We start from the raw sequence: 22,214 nt of genomic DNA on the forward strand, positions 1-22,214 counted from the left end.
GAGTCAAAAGATCAACATAACAGCCAGACAACTTACATTTTGATAAAAAAATTTCAGCAATGGCAAACCGCTGTTCTATTGAGACCGTTTCCTTTAGAGTATTTCGAATGCCACAGAAGCAAACCAGATTCTCCCTTTCATTTTGCTAGGGCAGGTTGTAAATTTAAGGCATCATCTGAATGGTTGCTACCAACAAACATTTCTTCTATCCAATCCTTCCCACATACAACTGCAATGGTCTTTGGGTTTATTTGTGGTGATCTGGAGAGGCAGGTGTGTTGGGAGCTACATATAGAGACTAGGAAATCATAGAAATATGAATATCCATACAGGTGCAAAGGATGGACAGCCTTGTGCTCTGATTGACAGGACACCCGTCTGTTGCAGAATGTTCCTAAGAGGTCTCAGGGGAATGGGAGCTGCCAGGCTTATCCTGTCTCCCCATAATGTAACCCTGACCTCTTCTGGAGAAGCATTTATCAGCGGTTCTTCTGCCTCTGATCTGACACCAGGAATGAGGAGTCTGCACATCCCACAGCATTCCAGCCTGCAGACATCCCAGTGCTGCTCCACATCATAACTACCAGGAGATCTGGGCAGATTAACCCAGTTACTGCTGGATGATAAACTACTGTAAATATCTTCCAGATTTCAGGCCTGGCCTAACATAGTATCTGAGCTGGAATCAGCTTTCATCAATGTTCACCCTGCAGCCTTTATTTATACACAGCAATGTGCACTCCAATTTTGTGTAAGGTAACCCCAAGAATAAGGGTACCCATAAACAGGAAACAATAGTGTTGGTAGCAACAGTTAATGGGCAGGTTAGAAAACCTGATTCGATCACTATCAATACCCCTGATATGCTTCGCTATGCCCCTTCCTCACGCCATATAAAGTAATTGTTATGCGAGACAAAGCTTACCAGTTAACACAGCACTCTGCAGACAGGTTGACCTGAGGACAGTCAGATCTTGCCTCCATGCTTGGTCAACCCATGGTCTATGGGCAGCGTAAACATAATTAGCTTGTCCCTTGCTTATATTTCTCTTCCCTTCAGTACCTTACGGCTCCATTTGACCCCTGGAGAGAAAGTGAAATATGGAGACTTCTGGTTATGGAGAAGCAGTAACTTCTTTTCCCCAGTGTAACAGTGCTGGTGCCTGAGTGGGCAACTGCCAGACTCCAGGGCTGTCTTCTGAGGGTGGTGCCTTAACTCTGTGTAATGCTAGCCATACATGGCTAGATTCTTCTTAATCAGTCCGCAAGCTGAACAAGAGAAAATGAATAGATTCCTCCATCCATGCTAAACAGCATGGATGGAGGAATCTCCATTGCCCGGTGTTCAGACCCAAACAGGGACTGCATCTGACAGAATGTCGTCACTGTTGGCCGATAACTATCTACCCAGCTCTGTAGATGATTAAACTGCCGGAGAAGGCTGACAGGTCTACCCACGGCTCAAATTTCAGCCGATTCAGCAGGAAACTTGAGTCATCTATGGCATGCTTCATTTCTGACTTGATCAACTTAGATCTTACCTATATAAGCTGTAGCTGACTGACAAAGTGGTAGGAGTGTAAAAGAAAGTTTACTAGAAACAGCTGAGGTTGGCTCAGGTTCACTTTCAGGTTGGCCATAGCTGAAAAAGGCAAGGTGAGGCATTTGCTCTTTTTTTCCATTTGCTTCTCTAATGCAAAGAGCTGCTTCTGCTGTTTTACGGTCTATGCTTATGGGCTTTTGTATGCTTCATAATGTCATCTTTCCCCGCTCAAGAAATGCAGAAGCAGGTCAACTGCAGGTAAACTGCACCTGTAATGAAATCGTAATGGTCTCAGAAGCATCTTAAACTGATGTCAAAACCATGCTGCGTTCGCCAATCAAAGCCCATAGACACAGGCCCATAGAACGACTCGCTTTTCTTCCTTCTTGATTGGCCAGGCCACAAGAAAGAAGTGTTCACTATCACCCCCTAGTGTACCCCTAAACTTTCTAAGCTCAGCCTTGCACTGGGTGATCAGACTGGGGCCTGAACTAAGCTCTTAATTGGCACCCTTATTCAGCAAAGGGGACCTTCTTCTACAGGTTGGACTTCATAAATATTCTCAATGTCATATCTATGTAGCAGGAAATTATGGTACATTTTCAGAAAAACACCATTGCAGGTATTACGGTGAAGTGTACCAGAATGTAAATTACGATTTGACTTTTACATCTGTACATGCTTGCTCTTCCATATTTCATATATAGTTTGGAATATTTTCATTTAAATGGCTGTATGTCTGGAAGTGTGGCAACCAAATGGTGATAAAATAAGATATTTAGAAAGTATGCTGCTTGCGGTCAAGTCAGAGCAAATAGACTTACATTGAGATAGAGGAACAGTAAAGTACAACTTCGTACAGCGCTACCAATCAGGAAGCAGCAATATCTAATGAGCAAATATGGAGCATATATTGCAAACTATCCATAGAAGAACATTTTTCTAAACTTTTATACACACTTTATAAGTTTAATAAATTAAGCTGATCCAAAAGTAAGACAGCAGAATAAGAAAGAGAGGGATCTGGGACCAAACCAGGGACAGTGAGGCAGTGAGGGTGCAGGGGCCCAGAATGGCAGGATGATTACATATATAGGGGTGCATGTATGTTAGGGTAAAAACTTACTGTATAGGGACACAATATTTTTCCTTCAGTGGCAGTGATCTTACCCTCCTCTGTAATCAGTCTACATCTCCAGCCATAACAAAGCACCCCTCTCCCTGTCTCTGGGTAATTACCGGTTGCAAACACTTCTCCTGTGCAGGCGCCTGCCAATGTTTATACTGACCATATCCTGTTGCCTCATGTGACCCCCTCCCCTCCTCCAAAACACAGGATACCCCTCACAAGTCCATCTGGCAGGGCTGTACCAGGCATCACAGCTGATCATGGATTGAGTGGATAATGTCGACATTATCCAGCAGAATGAAATCAGATTTAGGGCTTCGGTTTGGTGCTGGTCTGTATTAGTTCACCCAAAATGGGCTCAATATAAGCCGACAATGCCCCTGATTTGGAGGCCATCTCGAGAGTTCAGACCATGCTCTTGATTTGGAGGTCAACCCCAGAGTTCTGACTTTGCTCCTGATTTGGAGGCCAGGCCATCATCAGAGCTCAGACTTTTGAATTTCGTCTGCTCCAGGTCTGTGACTTTAAATAATGTGGCCTGGATCTCAACTCAGCAGTGGCTGCTCCCATATTTCTATCCACATAGGTTTACTTTAAGAGAAATAACGAGAGCTGCAGACAGTCAGAGATGCTTATTATCTCACCGGGACATTATCCATGTGGCTCCCAGTCCTTCATTCTTCTAAATAGTAGAATAAAGGATCAGATGTACATCACATGTGCTGCTGTCATTATGTATTACGATGGGTCCTAGGTCATGCCAATATCTCACCAGCCATTTTTCAGGAACTACCTGCCTGTCTATCGCTGACCTTAAGGGTCTATTGTCTCCATGTAATCTATAATTTTATGCTTGAGGCAGGCTAGCTGCTGTGTTGTGGGCTTGAAATAGGTAACAGGATGTAGACACTCATAGAAGTCTATAGGAATCAACTGCACACATACAGCCAGTGGGAAGAAAAGATTTTGGCTATGGGCTGTCAACATTGCATCTCTGAGGACAGGGGAGGGTTAGTTAATTCAGGTCAGGAAGGTTGGGTGGGAAGGATAACTGATATTGCACCCATTCTTCAATTTCTCCAGTGTCGGAAGTACACCCAGCTCCTACATCATATCAGAGGCATCCTCATGCTATGAGAATGCCTCTGCCCTCTCTGAGCAGCTCTGCTGAGCATTAGTAGTTTCATAACTGTTTAGCAGGGCTCGTAACACAGCTTATTGGCTCGATTTTAGAAGAGACACCTCTACAGATGCAGTTTTTCTTTCTAGAGGAAACTTTTTTAATATAACTACATACCAAAGTTGCCAGAATCGCTGTCTGGTTCACACATGCCTTGTAAAGCCTGTGCTAACTGTATTCTAGAGTTACCATATTTACATAGTCTCAGATTCCATAGAGTAAGCATAACACATCTCTATTTTATCTTTATTTCCCTGCTTCCCATACACTGAGGTCTAGTAAGCCATGGCTAATGGGGAAGGGGGTTACAATCTTACTGTTATCCAGGTCAAAGTCAGAGAGATTTAACCTCACTTCCTATCCTACTGACAAAGTTTTACCAGACAGGAAATGAGAGGAACTCAACACAGATAAAAATCAAAATGCTTTTCTTTAGTAGAGTAGGGGAACGCCAGAAGACCTGTCACATTTTTTTGTTCTGTGTTGCAGAACCATTGTCAGCAGGACAGGAAGTGAGAGTCTAAAGTTGACCTGGATAACAGTACAAACCTAATCCCCTTCACTTCCCTTGAGAAGCAGGGACGATTAAATAGAGATGTATTATGCTTTCTCTATGGCAACTCCAGAATATAGTTTGCACAGGCATTACAGTGCATGTATAGACCAGAAAGGAATCCTCTGCCAATCAGCAGTAAAAGCATTGCATGATTTCTAATTTTTGTCCCTTTATGGGATAATAGAATATTGGCGCCGTGCATGTAACATTTTTTCTGACAGCACCGGACCGGAGCGCAGGCACTTTTGTGCCACACGTTCTGGTGCGGGCATGGCTGAGGTGCCATTGACTTCAAAGCACCATCACGCCCCCTTCCACCCCAAAACAAGGTGAGCCGGCCAGTATGCAATCCAGTGCGTTCCAGCACCAATCGGGCCGGAACTCACTGGTGCTGGTGTGAACCAGCTCTGAGACCCCGTTCACATTGAGCGATTTATCGCGCTCCAATGCAATCCAATGGGGCAAAGGGTCCTGCTGTCGCGGGTCGTGTGTCGCTACAGCAGGACCCTTTTTGGAGCGGATTTAGCCGCGATTCAAGCTTGCTCAATGCAAGCTTGAACGCGACATCGCGCGGCAAATCTCGCGATGTCGCGCAATATGCAAATCGCGCGACAAACGCGCGATTTGCATATCGCGCAGTGGGAACGGGGCCTGAGGTAAACCTGTGAGAATGGCCAACACAAAATAAGAATTGCTACTTTTAACCATCAACAGCCACCTCTGGCCAGGAGGGGTGGGGACTTTGTGTGACAGAACCCAAGACATGGTAATAGACGGTGTCTATATTCCCCCAACAACCCTCTACTCCCCAGTTTGTGTGTAGCACAACAGGTGAAGAAGCCAGTCCAGAGTTTCTGTCTGGCCCAGCCAGTTCCTCACCTGTACATAATGAGCAGCACCAGGTATTCTGTGAGAGATATAGAAATAAGGATAATCTGCGCTAGTGGAAATTAACTAAAAACACTAATAGGTTAAAAAGCTGCTATACAAAAGCCATAAAGCCTTAATTAATCAAAAACAACTGTACAGCGCTTAAAAAACCTTCAAAGAAGTGTGTGTATAAATCATCTAAATAGTGCCAAATCAATATGAAAATGGTGAAATATCACAATGAAATAGTGTATCACAATATAAAGTGTCACAAATATATATATAGGACTGATATCATAAATATTCAATCAAAATAAATAAACAAAATCAATTAGAAGACAGTCCGATCACAAATAGTGAAAAAGCATATAAATATGAAAAACTTTTTCAGGTGAAGAAAAGCATTCTCTCCAAGTTCAATAGTGTGAACAACAAACTCGTGTGAACAAACGAAGTACGAGGAAAGAAGACGTTGAGAGCTGTCTCTGATTCGTATACGCTTGTTTGGCTGTTATTTAACAGTGAATAATTGGGGTGAGTGCATAACCACGGGGGGTGTTTTTGGCACGTGGAGAACATGATATTTATTGGAACTTTGGGAGTATTCCACACAAGTTTGTTGTTCACACTATTGAACTTAGATGAATTATACACACACTTTTTTGAAGGTTCTTAAGCGCTGTACAGTTGTTTTTGATTTTGTGAGAGATAGTTAAGGTCGCCATACACCTTACAACCATCGCACGACTTTCGTTGTGCGATGGTTGAAAGGTGATTAAAAGTTTGTACGACCTGCCTATCTTGGATAGGCAGATCGTACTTGCGATCATCTCAAGTCCTCCCCGCTGAGGGGAGGGCTTGCAGATGATTGCAATGGTGAGCGGGCAGTGTGCGTTTGCACACTTCGGGCCGCACAGCTTTCGTCTTGCGATCGCGTTACCAACCCGCTGAAAATCGTACAATTTTCGGTGGGTTTTCTAGCGTGCTCGTTATACGAAAAACGTGCGACTGTAAATGCGGTCGCACGCTGCCCATCAACCTTACGATTATCGTACGATTGCGGGAGCACCTTTAGAGAGTGGAGAGACCAGCAGCAGTAAGGGCCGGTTCACATCATAAATACTGTAGTGCATTCCAGGTCAGCCTCTGGAACGCACTGTATCGCATTCTGGCCGATTTCCTGTGTTCAGGGGCGGCAGGGGTGCACTATTTTGCAGATTGCACTGGACCGGAACGCAGGCACTGACCTGCCACGGGTTCTTGTGCGAGCAATCGCATTGCGGTCCAGGGGCATGGCTGCGGTGCCATTGACTTCAATGCACCACCACGCCCCCTCCCGCCCCTGAACACCGGAATGCGATACAGTGCATTCCAAAGGCTGACCGCTTTGTAACACACTGTTTATGGTGTGAACCGGCCCTCAGGGATACTGCAACAAGTTCACTGTGAGATTGAGAGGACTTATCTCAAAAAGGACAGAAACTTCATTTGAAAGGTCTGTGCACCCAATTGTTTTGTTTTTCCCTTGTGAACAAGCAAAGTTACGGAATGAAGTTGTGCCTTTTTGAAAACGCTCAGTGAAGCAAGGACTTCTGTTTGCTTATGTTTATTTGGCCTGTCGTAACAGACCTGTTAATAAAAAGGCAAATTGCACCGTTGTGTGGAGTTTCCAACCTTATAGACTGTGTGGTTAAATATCCCAGGTCACAGGCCATTAACCAAGTCTGGACCGTTATTTGCAGTACAGAGCACTCTGGGTTCGGTTAGTCCAAGGGTGCTATACACTGGATCCGAGGCTGTCTGCAGGCACTTGGAGGTGTAAAGGAAACTTCTTTATCTGTTTCCCTCACACTTCAACCATTCTCTTGATGGTTATAAAATCCACCATTGTGAAAATAACCAGACTTCTTCTTTATTTGCTGGTGAAGCCTATCCTAAGGAAAGCTGGACTTCAGCATGGTTAGGGTGTAGCAAACTCTCATGTCTTTCTTGTGTGTGGCTGGCCGCTGACCCCAGCACATCTGCTGGCTTCTTCTCAGATATATTTAGATTCAGGTTCTGCTCTGCTGTGTGTTCCAAACCTCCTCACTCTCTCTTTTCTTTCCTCTCCATCTGGCATCTGGCCCAGAAATATCAGCGCATTATTATAAGAGATGCAGCACTATGTGTACAAATATTCAATGTACACATATAAGGCTCTGCAGAAATCACTCACCTACACAAGGTGCACATTTAACCAGTAAAATAAACCACACAAAGCAGATCTTACATATTTAAATGGTTGATTGTAAATGGTTTTTTGGTTATACTTGAAAGCATTCAACTGCTTCCACTTATTATATAGCAGCATTCACCTGTAGTAGTATTATCTACCCCAGAAGAGGCCAGCCATTTCCCCATAATGACTGCGCATTAGCACTTTTGGTTCTGCTTAAACGTGGGTGTGCACAAATGTCACTTCTGACTGCCTGCCTGTACACTTCTGCCTGCCTGCACATTTCTCACTGCCTGCCTGTACACCTCTGACTGACTGCCTTCCAGTACACTTCTGCCTGCACACTTCTGACTGCCTGCCTGTACACTTCTGATTTACTGCCTGCCTGTACACTTCTGATTTACTGCCTGCCTGTACACTTCTGATTTACTGCCTGCCTGTACACTTCTGATTGGCTGCCTCCCTGTACACTTCTGCCTGCCTGTACACGTCTGATTGCCTACCTGTACACTTCTGACTGCCTGTACACTTCTGACTGCCTGCCTCCCTGTACACTTCTGTCTGACTGCCTCCCTGTACACTTCTGACTGCCTGCCTGTACACGTTTGTCTGACTGCCTCCCTGTACACTTCTGACTGCCTGCCTGTGTGTATACTTCTGATATACTGCCTGCCTGTACACTTCTGACTGCCTGCCTGTACACTTCTAAATGATTGCCTGCCTGTATACATCTGACTGATTGCCTGCCTGTGCACTACTGAATGCCTGCCCATGCACCTCTGACAGCTTTTTAGGCACCTGCTCGTGCATCCATAAAACAAACATTAGGCTTAAGTAAGTTTTCATGCTTAGCATACGTGTGTGTGCAAATACATTGGGGCCTGGCTTATCAGAGCAAATCAACCCCCCCTCCCAACAAGTCCTAGTAGGTACGGAACATTCTGCCCCTAATGATTTGACATCTCACATCTATGGCTACACCATATGCTGCAGAATTCCTAAAGATGTAAAACCTAACTGAATGACCTTTAGTATAATATACTCTTTACATCTTTTTCATTCTTTACTACATCTCAGTGCTGCTGACCTCATACAACCTTTTATCTTCCACTTCCTATCCACATACACTCCAGCATTGGCGTGCTCATGGGGTGCGCCGGGTGTGCCTGGGCACACCCTAATCACAGCCGGCCCCCGACCGCAACATAAAGAGCTGAGCTCTGGTCGGAAGCCTGCTCCTCCTAGAGGCTGCCAGGGATGTGCAGGAACATACACGGCTAAAGGGTTGCGGGGGATGCCGTGTTTAATAGAACTCCGGTGCACTGAGCACGGTGATCTCTGCTCCAGAGGACCTCAGCCAGCACAGCTCCTGGTAGTTTGCAGCACTGAACTTGCATTGAAGAATGCAGTACTGGGCTCTACAAGAAAGGGGCTAGACTTGAGACTGTCATCACTGAGGGTGAGACAGCAGCCAGGCTTCGCTCTGATCATGGTTTTCCCCTATTAATGTCACCAGGAGATGATGGGGAAGGTAGTCCTCCTATGTGTGTATGCAGCAGCCTTCAGTGGTGTTCTGGCAGCAAGGATGGGCAGGCCAGACAGAGGCTAAACAATGGCTAACACTGGTGCAACTACTAGGGTCACGGTGGTCGCATGTGCGACTGGGCCCTGGCGAGTATCAACCACCACTGGAGGGAGCTGCAGAGCATTGCATGCTGCATGCTGGGAGCTGTATTCCAGGAGGCAATGACGGCGCATCAGGGGTTAAGCAGGCCTAGACTCCAGCCAAGGTGCCAACATTGCATCCTGAGACTACAGCTGCCAGCATGCAGCAGGCAACGCTCTGCAGCTCCCTCCCGCGGTGGTTGATCTATGTGTATGTGTGTGTTTGTTCTTTTGTAAGCACACCCTAATGGAATAGGCTGCGCATGCCTATGCACTCCAGTGATGGCGACATGGCATTTCTTGGGTTGGTTTCTTGATCGTGACAACAGTTAACTATGCATGCACCATGTATGTTGAAACATTCTCTTGGAGTCTCTATTGGAAGCCCATATGACAGTGTGATGTGACCCTATAACAAGAAGCCAATGAGCAAAGGTCACCAGGTATTTCAATGAAATATTGAAATTTACATCCGAGATTACATTACCATGTTGGAAGTCTATGAGATTAGGGCCATTGTAGAGTATTTGTAGTGTACGTCATGCAGCAACCTCTGCATGCATGGGACTCAATCAGTCATATTGAGGTACTATGCAAGGTATCAGAAGTGATGGTACAATTGGAGTTTTTCACTTGATTTGTCCAGCAATAAAGGGAACACAGTCCCCTGGTTGGTACTTTTGCAAATGATAACAGCCCTCTATGGTTGGTCATCTGAAGACATGCTTGTGCTTATTTTTACAACCCCAGAGGTTATATGCACTTCCCCTGTATGAAACCTTTCCATCAAATAATACAACTTGGTCACCTGACCTGATAACAAATGACTAGTTCTTTGATGTTTATGAAATGGTCTGAATATTTTCCCATCTAATGATTATCAAATCTGTATTCCTAAAAGACCATTCTTTGGTTTTGTGGCCCTTTAAATGCCTAGCTATCCACTCAATATACAGTCATTCATTTCTATCTTCATTAAGCAATTTAGACCAGAAATCGTGTAATAAGATAGAATTGGAAGTCATGGACACAGAAAGCGATCTTGTGACCCAGCCTACAGAGCAAACAATAAGATACAAGACCTTCCACGCCAAACAGGAGATTAATTCATCAATACATTGAAGTGTTACTGCCGTCTTTAATTAGTGGCTGCAGACTGACCCCTAGGTCAGCGTAGTGGGAGGAAATAGACAGCCTGTCACCAGCATTGTGCCTGTAGGCAAATGAGGCTCTGCGAGGGCCCAGTCACCGGCAGGTGCAAAACAGAAGATATTACAGAAGGGTGGATGTGTCAAATTAACAGGGTGACATATGTGAACAGAAGACAACAGTATGAAGCAACATGCAGGGACTTTGTTTGCAAATATGATTACACCTCTGAAGGTTTTATCTTAAGGGACCAGTACAGTTTTGGTTACTCAAGGACTAGGTCAGGTTGAAGATTTTACTAGGGTTACCACCCTTTCTTCAAGTGAAACCTGAACACTCTAGCACCACGTGCACTTTTTGTTTTGTTTTTTGGAGCATATAGAGGAGAGAGCGAAGAGATGCAGCCAGGAGAAAGAGCAAGAAGAGACAGCCAGAAGAGGGAGTAAGGAAACTGTCTATAGAGGACTACAGAAATACATTATATAGCAATACAAAATAATATGAAGCTACATACTCTGTGTTGTTCTGGGTTAGTGCCCTGATGTCTCCTGCGGGCTGACCTGTGCGGGCTCTCAGATGCATGTGCAGGCTCTCAGGTGGGCTGTGCGGCTCTCAGGTGGACTGTGCGACTCTCAGGTGGGCTGTCTGGGCTATGTTGTCTCAACAGGGGTCCACAGGTGGGCAGCATGGTGCCAGGGAGCCGGAGGAGGAGAAGGCGATGTGCGGGCAGTCTGTGCCTGTTTACAGGTGCCCGCAGCTCAGAGGAAGATCTGGTTTGAGGCAGATGCGGCTGTCCGAGATCACGCTTGCCAAGGACCTCCACAGCTGCATCTGTCAGAAAATTGAAAGTGCCGCTGTTGGCAATGAGCGTCTTGTGTCCGGGTGTCCTCTGGCTGGACACCCGGACACAGACTCCAAAACCAGACGGATGGCAACCCTAAATTTGACCCATTGCGAAAGTTTTTTTTTTTTACTTTTAAGCAGGCCTAGACTCCAGCAACCTTATCCTTTAAACAGTGTGAGACAAGTCAACTAAGAAAAATGTAGCAGCTACTGTGTGTAGGAGACACCATGTTAGTAGGAGTGCTGTTCTGCCAGTTCCTGGACCCAGTTCCCGATGACATCAATGTAAGCCAGTGATCAGAAGCAGTGTGCGTGATATGCCTCTGACATACCTCCCAACTGTTCCTCATTTGGAGGGACTGGCCCTCTTTCTGGTTCCAAGTTCCTCTTTCCTGCTCACCCCCTTTTTTTCTGATGTACTGATATCTATGAATGTTCTATTTCACTACCAAAAGTGTTATTCTGCACTTATCCTTCATCTTATTTTTAGATCTCGTTTACTGTTTTGAAAAGCCAGTATAACAGAAAAGTTGAAAAAAACAAAACGATTTTGGGTTTAACCAATCATTTTTGGCATATAAATTCTTATTGGACGGCATAACTGGGGGACCGGCAGGGGTGTGTCCATTGTCTATACATTGTGCTGGAAGGTGTCCCTCTTGACTGCTGAGAATCATAGTTGAACACCTCTTTTATGTTGAAACTACTTTCTTTATCCTTCTCTCCCACCGCCAATAAATACCAAACAAATTAACTTTGTTGGAAGGGCAAGGCCACAGCTTTCTTGACGTTTATCATCAGATCAAACATAACTCTCTTTTTGTTAACATCAACTTGTCCCAATCACGGATAAACCATGAGCACCCAAACATCATAACTTTATAACACAATGCAGAAAATCTGTCTTCATCATCAGTTCTAGATGTCCAACCATCCAATAATTTCAGCAAAGTTAACGTGGTAACCGATTAAGCTGGCAAGGTCAAAAACATGCCAACAAAGCTGCGACAAGTTATGAAAGAAAAATTAGAGGAGGGTGGGCGGGGATGTTCAGCTTGCTGGTCAACTCCCAAGAGCCCAGCAAGCCCATTTCCTCCCACTCTTAACACTTTGCTTGTCTTCGCCTTTGTAAGCTATCCCCCAATTACTACATGATTACGCCCCTTATACAGGAGGGGTCCATTTTACTGACCACATCCTTACTGCATGATTCCAGCAGTCAAGGCTCCCTCTCCTGACAGGTCAAGGGATCTGACATTCTCATCTCAGAAATTTGGGATGTATGCTCTGATGATGTCAATAAACTGACAGGCTCCTGGAAGAACACTGGGTGCTTAGGTACTGTCACTGTCACTGCTTCTAATCAGGGATCTGCTACTGGTAGTTTTCTTTTATTGATGACTGTGTCACATTAAACAGTGCTAATGAATCCCTTCCAGAAAGTCACACTTTTAGTGGACTTGAAAGTGGATCTGAACTGAAAAAGTGAAGATTTGTTATGTTCTATGGAACATCTAGACACACTCCTCGTGCTAAAACATGAATGTTTTCATTCCTGATACATTCTTCATAATATAAAAATTCTAATCTGGGTAAAGAGGACCCCCTTCTTAAAGAGAATAAACCATTCAATACTCACCTCCCTTCCACAAGTTTCTTTGCCAGTGTTGACACCATCTCCCTGGAGGCTGGGCACAAAGCTAGTAACTTGGCACCATAAAAATCAGCCATTGCTTAGGAAACCGCAAGATACTGCTGTTAAATGTGGATTGCGAAACAGAATATAGTAATACGAAGTTCCACATGTATAGTAATACAAAGGTCTCACTGAATTCACATCTGATCTGGACTTCTTGATGCCTTTTGAATTCATGGCAGCTACTCTACAAAATGAAGACGCTGGAAGAACTGTTGTGACTGGAAAAAATAAACCCCACCTGGAGAAACTCCACCTATATAATTGTCTTTTGAGTTGCCCTGCCTCAATTTGTTTTGTCAGCTTGGATTTGTTTGCTACCATCATTTATTATTTGAACACAAATCCAAAAGTGTTAACTTGGTAAAGTACTATTAGGGATGTACCAATACCGATACTAGTATCGGTGCAGATACTGGCTATTTTGGCGAGTACCCGTACTCGCCCAAACGCTCTGGCACCTTCCCCGATGCCAGAACTTCTGGTCAGAGGGAGGTTTCCCGCAAGGGAACATGGAGCCGGCTTCCCGCCCAATCAGGAAGCCTAACTAAGGGGTGGGCAACGTATCAAATCAGGTAGAGAATCTGCAGAAAAGGGTGTGAGAGCATGCCTGTGGCCCCTGTAATCACAGTCGGTAATCAACTGGATGATTTGGGCCATAAAGTTGCTTGACCATGGTAAAGACCTTAGTCAAAAGGGCAGACTTGTAGAGCAGAGGAAAGCATTATTTCAGGCTGCAGAAGTCATCACCACCAGTAGGCAGGCTGCAAGCAGCCCCTGGTCCATTAGTAGAAAGTTAACTGGGCGCATCTGGTACAGTTGGACTATCCTCACCGTGTCTAGAAAAAGACATGTTGTGACCACGTGGCAGTAAGGTAACATATAGGATCAAGGAATGCTGGTAGCAGATGAAGGTCAGATGGCCAGAGGTGACCAAAGTCTGTAAGGCAAGTGCTAAGGCAATGCCAGGAAGTCTGAACCTGGAAAGTGATCTGCAGCTAACTTTTACCAGTTTGAAGTCTGGAAAGTTCCCCATGCTAAACCCAATGCCCAAAGGTCACTTCCAGGCTATCCTCCCAAAGTCCAGTCAAGCCAGGCTCTTGTAGGTGGCACTATAACCCAAAGGTTAAACACTTCCTATGTCCCTCAATGGACATGAAAGAAATACAGTTTAAAGAAATTGTAAGCAAAATTATATACTGTCACTATAATATAAGGCTGCAATTAATGATTATTTTCATAACCGATTAGTTGGCCGATTATTTTTTCGATTAATTGGATTAAAAAAATGCCATCCTTAATTTAAAATGAAATACACATATGCAGTGTTACAAACATAAAGACTTCAGAATAAAACTGTATGCACACATTTTTTCAATCGCACTACACTGGAATGCACAGCAGTGCGGGCAATTACACTGTGGGTGGGAGGCACATTTGGGGTGCCATTGAAATGAATGGCACTGCAACGCACCTCCTGCAGCAGAATTTGTCAGGCCAAAAATTACTTTTTCCCACCTTTTATCATTTTTATTTAATAATTGTAAGCACATGGTGCTTGAATAGCTTCAGCCCGGGAATGACAGCTGCCAGTGGCAAGATTCTGCAGACGGCAGCTGAATGTAAATACAGCAGGTAGTGGTCTGGTGCAATAGCCAGCCTGCTATTGGTCATTTTAAATTGCAATAGCCAATAGCAGGCTGGCTTTTGCACCCGCATGCTGCTTGCTGTGCTATCCTCCCAGCTTAGAACAGAGAGCTAGGGGATCCAACCAACTAATCGATAATTGTATTCTCATTATCGATAATTATCGATTAGTTAGTTGCAGCCCTACTATAGTGTACAGTAATGAATATGTGACAAGATTCAGGCGGTCACACTGAGAACAAAATTTTTATATAATAACAGATAACAACAAGGTTAAAGTGGAAGTTCACCTAGATATACACATGTACCTTGATAAATGTTTGACTTCTGTCCACACTCTGGTTGTCCAGCAATCAGTATTGGAAATTGCCGACCATTTACCAGTGGCACCAGTACCCCCATGCTGTCTACGTCTTGTGATTGCAATACCTGGAAACCGCTTCCTCTGTGCCCTTATGCCGTCAAAGATGTAAATATCACAAGGGGTCTGAAGGATACCATGAGTTGCTTGGGAGACTTGCTAGTGTAAGTTGTTCTCATAAAAGGGAGTGTGTTTTGCCTACTGAGGAGGTCCAGAAGAAGTGCAAGTATGTTCAGGCTCTGCTGGTTGACTGCGTTTTATCTCTGTAACCAGCTCAGGCACTTTAATGTACGGAGTGTTCTTTAAAGAGTAACCGCAATAATGGTAAGCACTGCAACTATGCTTAAAGTGTGTGTAAAAATGTTTTCCTTTTTTTTGGCTTTAGACCGAGCGCGGAATGGTTAAGACCACGGGTTTTATTTTATTTTATTCGTCTGTGTCCCGTTGGGGCGATAGCCCTTTATATCCTTTCCCAGAAACACAGCAGGAAGTAACAGGATATTCCCTCTCAGACAGTTGTTACCAGTACAGGTTTACCCATTGGAAGATTTCCCCTTACCTCCAGTAATCGAAAGTTTTGGCTTTACATACACATGTCACTAAGGTCAGTCAGTCTACCTAAATTTGAAATGTATATAATTTGTAGTCAGTTCCAGTCTTCTCACATCACTTCTGCTTCTTGCTCACCAATGTGTTTGGGCCAGGGTACAAACGCCGTCAAAGTGCGGACAGTACCTGAGACAGGCAACACCAAACTTTATATTTTCTGCCTGAGATTTAGGGCCATATATGAGACAATGTTACCAGCAGCTAAAAGGATTTGGTTAACATGTAGCCAAGTACAGGATAAGAATGCTAGGATGACAACATTATTATAAGCAGAAAGAGTGTTTCATCTGAAGGAGTTTAAAAATAAACTCCACTTTCATGTAAAACATGTTTCTATATACAAAGTACTATGTTCAGCTTATAGACTCCGGGCTGATCCCTGCAGTTTTCTCTTGTACTGTTGATGTGACTAAAATAGGCAGATCTCCAACTTAGCTTTCAGGAAGAAAGAATTGACCAGAGGCAAGATGAAGGAAGTGATTGGAATCAGGAGAGAGGAAGTAACTGGAATCAGGAGGGAGGAAGTAACGAATCAGGAGGGAAGAAGTAACTGGAATCAAGAGGGAGGAAGTAACAAATCAGGAGGGAGGAAGTAACTGGAATCAGGAAGGAGGAAGTAACGAATCAGGAGGGAAGAAGTAACTGGAATCAGGAGGGAGGAAGTAACAAATCAGGAAGGAGGAAGTAACTGGAACACGGAGGGAGGAAGTAACTGGAATCAGGAGGGAGAAAGTAACTGGAATCAGGAGGGAGGAAGTAATTGGAATCAGGAGGGAGGAAGTAATTGGAATCAAGAGGGAGGATGTAACTGGAATAAATGCATCAGTTTCAACAGAACAGCAACAGGTAGGTTTGTTAAATTCATTGCAATGTATATAATTGACCTGGAGAGACTTACAGGGTTATTCACAAAAGAATGAAGAGTTTGGAGAAGGCAGGAGAAGTGAACAATCTAGGACAACATAGCTGATTTGGCCTCCTGCCTTCTCCAAACTCTTCACACTTTTGTGAATAACCCTGTTAGTTTTTTTACTTCAAGTGAAGTTTCACTTTGAATGCAATATTTTCATGTTTGACTGGAGTCTACCTTTAAGGAGATCAGATGCCTGGTTGCCATGATTGTGGGATCTCTGACAACAAATCTGTACTGTGTAGTGTGGACCATAAAATAAAAAACGGAAGGCATTCCTCTACAGACCCTGAAGTTTATGGGTTCTATAAATATTTATACAATTATATATATACATCCACAGTGGATTTTTTTTCAAGTTCTTTTATCATAAAAAACAGGTAAAACAATACACTTATCAACTCAAATAATTATAATATTAATTAAAAAAATTTACAAGTTAACTTAGTCCCTGCTGCGAGTGATGACGTAAAAAAAAAAAAATGAAACCCAAACAAAATGAAAAACAAGATTTCAAAGATCTTGCGCTCTTCATCTGTCTTTAGACTTGAGTCCTGTGTTGGTCCATTCATAGAAAGGGAATTGTGGGTCGGGCGGGTGTGCGTGAAAAATTAAAAATCCACAAAAGTAAAATCAGTGGTTTCCTTGCACCGAGTGTCAGCTCTTCAGTTCACACTGCGGCATATTTAGGAAGACGGTAGAATGGGGCTTGTTTTCCTTCACTTGCATGTCCCCGCTTTTCCATCAGTCTCTCCTATGCGGTGATAGCAATCTGCAATAGTCTAAGGGGTAGCAAGTCCGACCAAACAAATCCCTTTTTCTAAAGACAATAGTTTTTTTTGGAAGCTGGAAGAAAAGGTTAAAAGAGAAGCTGACACCCGGTTTGGCTGAATGTTAGTGAGCGTGAATGTCTATGTTTTGACCGTTCAGAAGTGCATCCGCCGGGCTCTGCGCTGACACCAGGTGGTGAGGGGAGGCACCTGCGGGCAGAATCATGGAGGCGTGATGGGGGTGCCCTGGGAGGTAGGAGTGTAAAGAAGGTCCGTGACGCAGGCCGGCAGGGTGCGAGGGCATGGCGGGCGTGTAACCGGCTGGAGGGAATCCCATGGCCATAGACCCCGGGGCCGCAGTGTAGTCCCCTGGGATTCCTTGGAAGCCTGGCAGAAATAAGAAAATGAGATTGTCAGCTTTTCAAGTCAAAACAGATTATTCACTGGATTAAGCAACTTTGTATTTTTCTTCTAATTTGTATTAATCCAGTAATGTTTGTAGGGAAAATTAATAATCAATGGCCATTTCTATACAGAACTCTAACAATTAGTAAACTGTTGATTCTCTGATTAGGAACCAGTACGGCTGGGCTCATTTACCATGCTATTTTTTTGTATACTGACTGAAAGTTCAATGAAAGCAAAGGTCATCCAGAACTGAGCAGCCAGTTTTTGGACGGACTCCGATGGGTGAAATCACCTGCCACCTTGCAAACAGAAGAGCGGCAGGGCCTATAGCAACCAATTAGGTTCCAGTGTCTTTATATTAATCAGGTAGAATAAAAATAAACGCCTGATTGGTCCATATGGGACCAATGATGGCAAATTGCAGTAACCCACAGCAACCAGATTTCATTTTACGGACATCAGATATGTGAAAGCTGCTTACTTCCTGTCAGCGACTGCACTTTGCTGCTTGCTTTGAGTCGTCCAGTTTTATCCAATTATATAAATGAGCCCCGGCAAACTTTGCTTCAATATTAAAAGGTATATTTAGGACAGAAGCAAAACCACAAATAGATATAAAAGGGAGTGAAAATGGATTCATAAAACAATAATGAATCAAAGTAGTCACGCAGGTCCAATGTTTACCATTCATATCATTCACACACTTCTCATCCTAGTCATGCATTTACAATGTGCCCCTTTCACTCTTCTGTACATAGACACCACAGACTGTCCCTTTACTACTGTAATTCTGATACTAAATCCTCCCACATCCTTCATCTGAATCTGGCCATGTACAGAAGGATCCAACCACTCAGAAATTAGCTATCAAACCCTCTGTAAATCCTCCCTTCACACAACAGGTTCATTGTTCAATATGTGTTGATTGGAGCCCATGAGGCAGTGATAGGGAAAGCCAATATTTCTGTATTTAGTTGCTTGTGTACAATGCTAGACATAAGATTCCAATCTGCCTCTAGGAACACCGACGATGTATACCACAGCCCAGAGATGCAACCATTTTCTTTCCATACAATTGGAGATTTTACATGATTTCGCCAAAACATTAGTACCATATGACCAATTTAAGACTGGTATTCTTACTTCTACCCTACTAATGGGACCAACCAAAGCTTTGTAACATCTTATGTGGGGGAACACGCTACAATATGCTTCTAGTTAAGCTTTTAGTGCTGATAGTTGCTGATCTTCATGACCTTTGATCCAAGTCATGAAAACCAGCAACTACCAGCACTAGAGGCCATGTAGCATGTCCCCCCACATAAGATGCTATGAAGCTTTGCTTGGTTCCATTAACAGAGTAGACGGAAGATGCTCCAAATGCAGAGTTGCATTAAGTTGAACTTAGGTGTGTTGTCACGATCGATAGTTGTCACGTGACAACCGCTTTGATGTCAGACAAGTCTGGTAATAGGGATCTACCTGCATGCCTGCGGCTGTCCCAGCCCCAGATGCTGACAAAGCGCCAGACAGATAGACTGGAGATGTACTTGTAGGCAGTGATGCTCCTCCAGGGGGGATAATTCATCTTCTTCACTCTCTGCTATGTGTCAGTTAATACTACAATCTATGTTATATTTGATATGAGGTCTCCTTCATCTCCACATGGGCTAATTCCCTGCTCCACCACAATTACGGTGCATCTGAGAGCAGAGCTACGCTTGATGTAAGCGTTCCCCGCAGCAGTCAGCGAGGGTTAATAATTTCCCTCATTTATAAAATGAAATACTTCCCGCTGCAGCGTAGTGCGCCCTCCGCTGACCCATGATAAAGCGCCGCTCGGAAGCAGAGAAATCTACATACCTGCGCAGTCACTGTGATTCGACACGCCGCCACAGACGGACTATTTAGTTTGCTGCCTATCAATTAGCTCCTGCTGGGGTCCTGTGTCCTCATCTTCTGTAGCTAATTCTCCTCGCAGCCCCACCCCCATTCCTGAGATGCAGGGAGGACCTCCAGCCCCCTCTCTCATCCCTGTTATTCCCTGCTCTGATCTCTCCAGCTACTGAAGGATCCTCATTTCTCCATGTCACCTCTATGCAAGCTGGCCCTGGTTCTTAAATTTGATGGGTTTTACGACCCCCTACTCCTCCAGTCACCTCATAGCTGGTACACACAGCCTATTGGGGTCCTGCAAGTCATCCCAGGCTTCTCGTTTAAATTGGCTGAAAGAAGGACCCTAGCAGCTACTTAGTCACAAATCCTTTTAGACATGAAATACAGATCTCCATGTCTTTTCTCCCGTGTTATGCATATATTCCTAAAACTATGCATTGCTTCTAAAAGGAAACTGTAAAGGTCTCAGTACACTAGGATGGAGCTGCCACTATCCAACTCTTGTCAGGTACCAGCACCATACAGTAATGTCAATGCCCTGGAGCAAGCATTCAGCCATTATCTGGGGAGTATCGCTTAAACCAGAAGCTTCTGATTCATGACAAATCTATTTATACCCATACCAAAAAAATATGTGGCCAACCATTGCTGACATCTACCAAATATGCTAATTTCCTGGCTGTCAGACCAATCTTATGAATTGTTGCAGTGCAGTATTAATGCCAAAGACAGTCAGGCAGCTAGCAATTTCACAGCAAGGCCAACAATGTCTACTTACATATGTTACCTTAATTTACGTTTCCTGTGATCCCCAGTTTGAAGAATTCTGGTCTCACATAAACCAGTGTTCAGACTGAAAACAAGGCAACTTGTGCCCATTGTGTGTTTATTCATGAATTGCATACTATAGGGTCTATTGGGTCTATTGAAGAGTTTGTAGAAGGCAGGAGAAGGGAACAATCTAGGACAACATAGCTGAACTGGAAAGTGAGCTGAATTGGAGAATTTTTCCAAATCGGCTATTTCGTCCTAGATTGTTCACTTCTCCTGCCTTCTCCAAACTCTTCACCCTTTAGTGAATAGACCTGTATGTATCATTGTCAAGATGATACATGGAAAAGTCTGATGAATAAATCAAATAAGAACGCCTTTGCTCATGGCACCCAATCACATCTCATGTATTAAAAAGAAGCTGAAATCTGGTTTTGATGGGCAACATCACTTATCCTTTTCTTTATCCTTCCAGTATTTTATCTTATCACTGCACACTGTAAACGGAACTCTTTTGTGGATCAAATGAGTTATTCCCAGTAATTTGATTGGTTCGGCTCAAATACTGTTTTTTGTTGCTGTGAGAAAACAACTGACCTTCATAAAAAGCAGAGTGGGTCTGTGCCAACATTACATCCATACTCCAAATACCACGCATGCAGTGATGTGCATGCATGTGACATCCGTGAGCAAGGCAATACTTGTGGTGTGACGACATGAGAGAGAGGGGTAAAGGTGATGTGTATGTACAATGATAGAGTGTAGGGGGAAATTGTGATTGACAAGCACCCTGCCCTCCACCCTCCGTTGCAGGTCAAAAGATTAAAATATATATAAATATTTACTTACATCCCTAGTACCAGAAAGATGGCAGGGGGTTACATGTAGTGCCACTGCCCTTCCATACCTACGGCCATGCCTAAGCCTCCCATGGCTCCTAAGGGAAGACAGGCAACTAAGACTAAGAAGAATAACACTGCGGTACAGTCACCACCCACATGTTGTGTATTACCTGTCCTGGTCAGCTCTCTTGCTCGCTGCACAAAGCACCAAACCAATGTGGCCACTGAGTTAGCCAGGCATGCATTGCCAAATTGTAAATCTCTTGTGCCCATGTTGAATAACTGGTTTTAGGCAGTACCTGCCAGGTTATAACATAGTGACCACATTAGTAGCCAGTCTATCATCAGAACTTATTTAGACCACGCAGTACAGCATATTGTTATTTCTCATACGAACTTTTCAGCCACTTCACTGAGCAATATGTAACCCAAAGGCTATTCTATACAGAGCACCTTAACATCCTCCAGTGTTCAGCAAAACAGGATAATAAAAGGGATAACAGGACATTATAAACTACAGCAGTTTTAATACTGCCACATGCACATGACTAAAAGGGGAGTCCATCCTCTGCCAGATGGAAGCAATGCTGCCTGTAACATCTTCCGAGCTTACAGTGAACCTCTACAGATTGAAAGATGGAGGCTGCCAAAGCTGGAAAGTCACTGAACTGAACATTCATGCAGGATAGGAGCTCAGACTTTCAGATGTCGCTGGCTGCGTAAATGGTTCAGGTCAGACTCATTAGGTAGTGAAGCTGGGGTGAAGATGACAGTGCAAAGCACGCACCTTTCATGGAAACATGTCATAGGAGAAACATGGGAGCTGCGCTTGTGGACCACTCTTTCATAACATGCTGGTTGCCCAGCTTGGGTCAGCGATAGCAGCCATATTTCTGCCAAATTGGGGGCTGCCATTGTTTTAAACATTTCAACAATGGCAGTCCCTCAATTTCCTTCCAGGTCCACTTTAGTGTTTTTTTTATCACATATGAGTATAATAGTGTCAGGGCACTTTATTACTTCCTTTCTGGTGCCTGTGTGATATCAGATCCCTCTACATACTGTACATCTTAAAGCTACACACCGCTGTATTACAGATGATTCTGGGTACAAGTGGAAAGTTGTGACTTTCATATAATACTCAGCTATCTGCT

At 44.0% G+C, this 22,214-nt stretch overlaps 1 protein-coding gene across 5 annotated transcripts in view; it reads right to left on the reverse strand.

The window, feature by feature from the left end:
* Positions 1-17,210: 17,210 nt before the first annotated feature.
* MEIS3 (Meis homeobox 3) overlaps positions 17,211-22,214 on the reverse strand; it is a 43,349-nt gene continuing 38,345 nt past the window's right edge. For 2 of the 5 annotated variants that reach the window (XM_018556030.1, XM_018556031.1), the window contains 2 exons: positions 22,081-22,083; positions 21,073-21,143 (listed from right to left, as the gene is read on the reverse strand). In XM_018556030.1, coding sequence (XP_018411532.1) covers positions 21,097-21,143; positions 22,081-22,083 — 50 coding nt within the window. In that variant the 3' untranslated portion in view covers positions 21,073-21,096. Of the gene's footprint in view, positions 17,531-21,067; positions 21,156-22,080; positions 22,084-22,214 lie in introns of those variants that run through there. The other 3 variants (XM_018556029.1, XM_018556028.1, XM_018556027.1) reach the window with 3 other exon arrangements.

This window comes from Nanorana parkeri, unplaced genomic scaffold (assembly GCF_000935625.1).
Source record: "Nanorana parkeri isolate BGI_ZX_2015 unplaced genomic scaffold, ASM93562v1 scaffold221, whole genome shotgun sequence".
In the NCBI taxonomy this organism is placed as follows: domain Eukaryota; kingdom Metazoa; phylum Chordata; class Amphibia; order Anura; family Dicroglossidae; genus Nanorana; species Nanorana parkeri.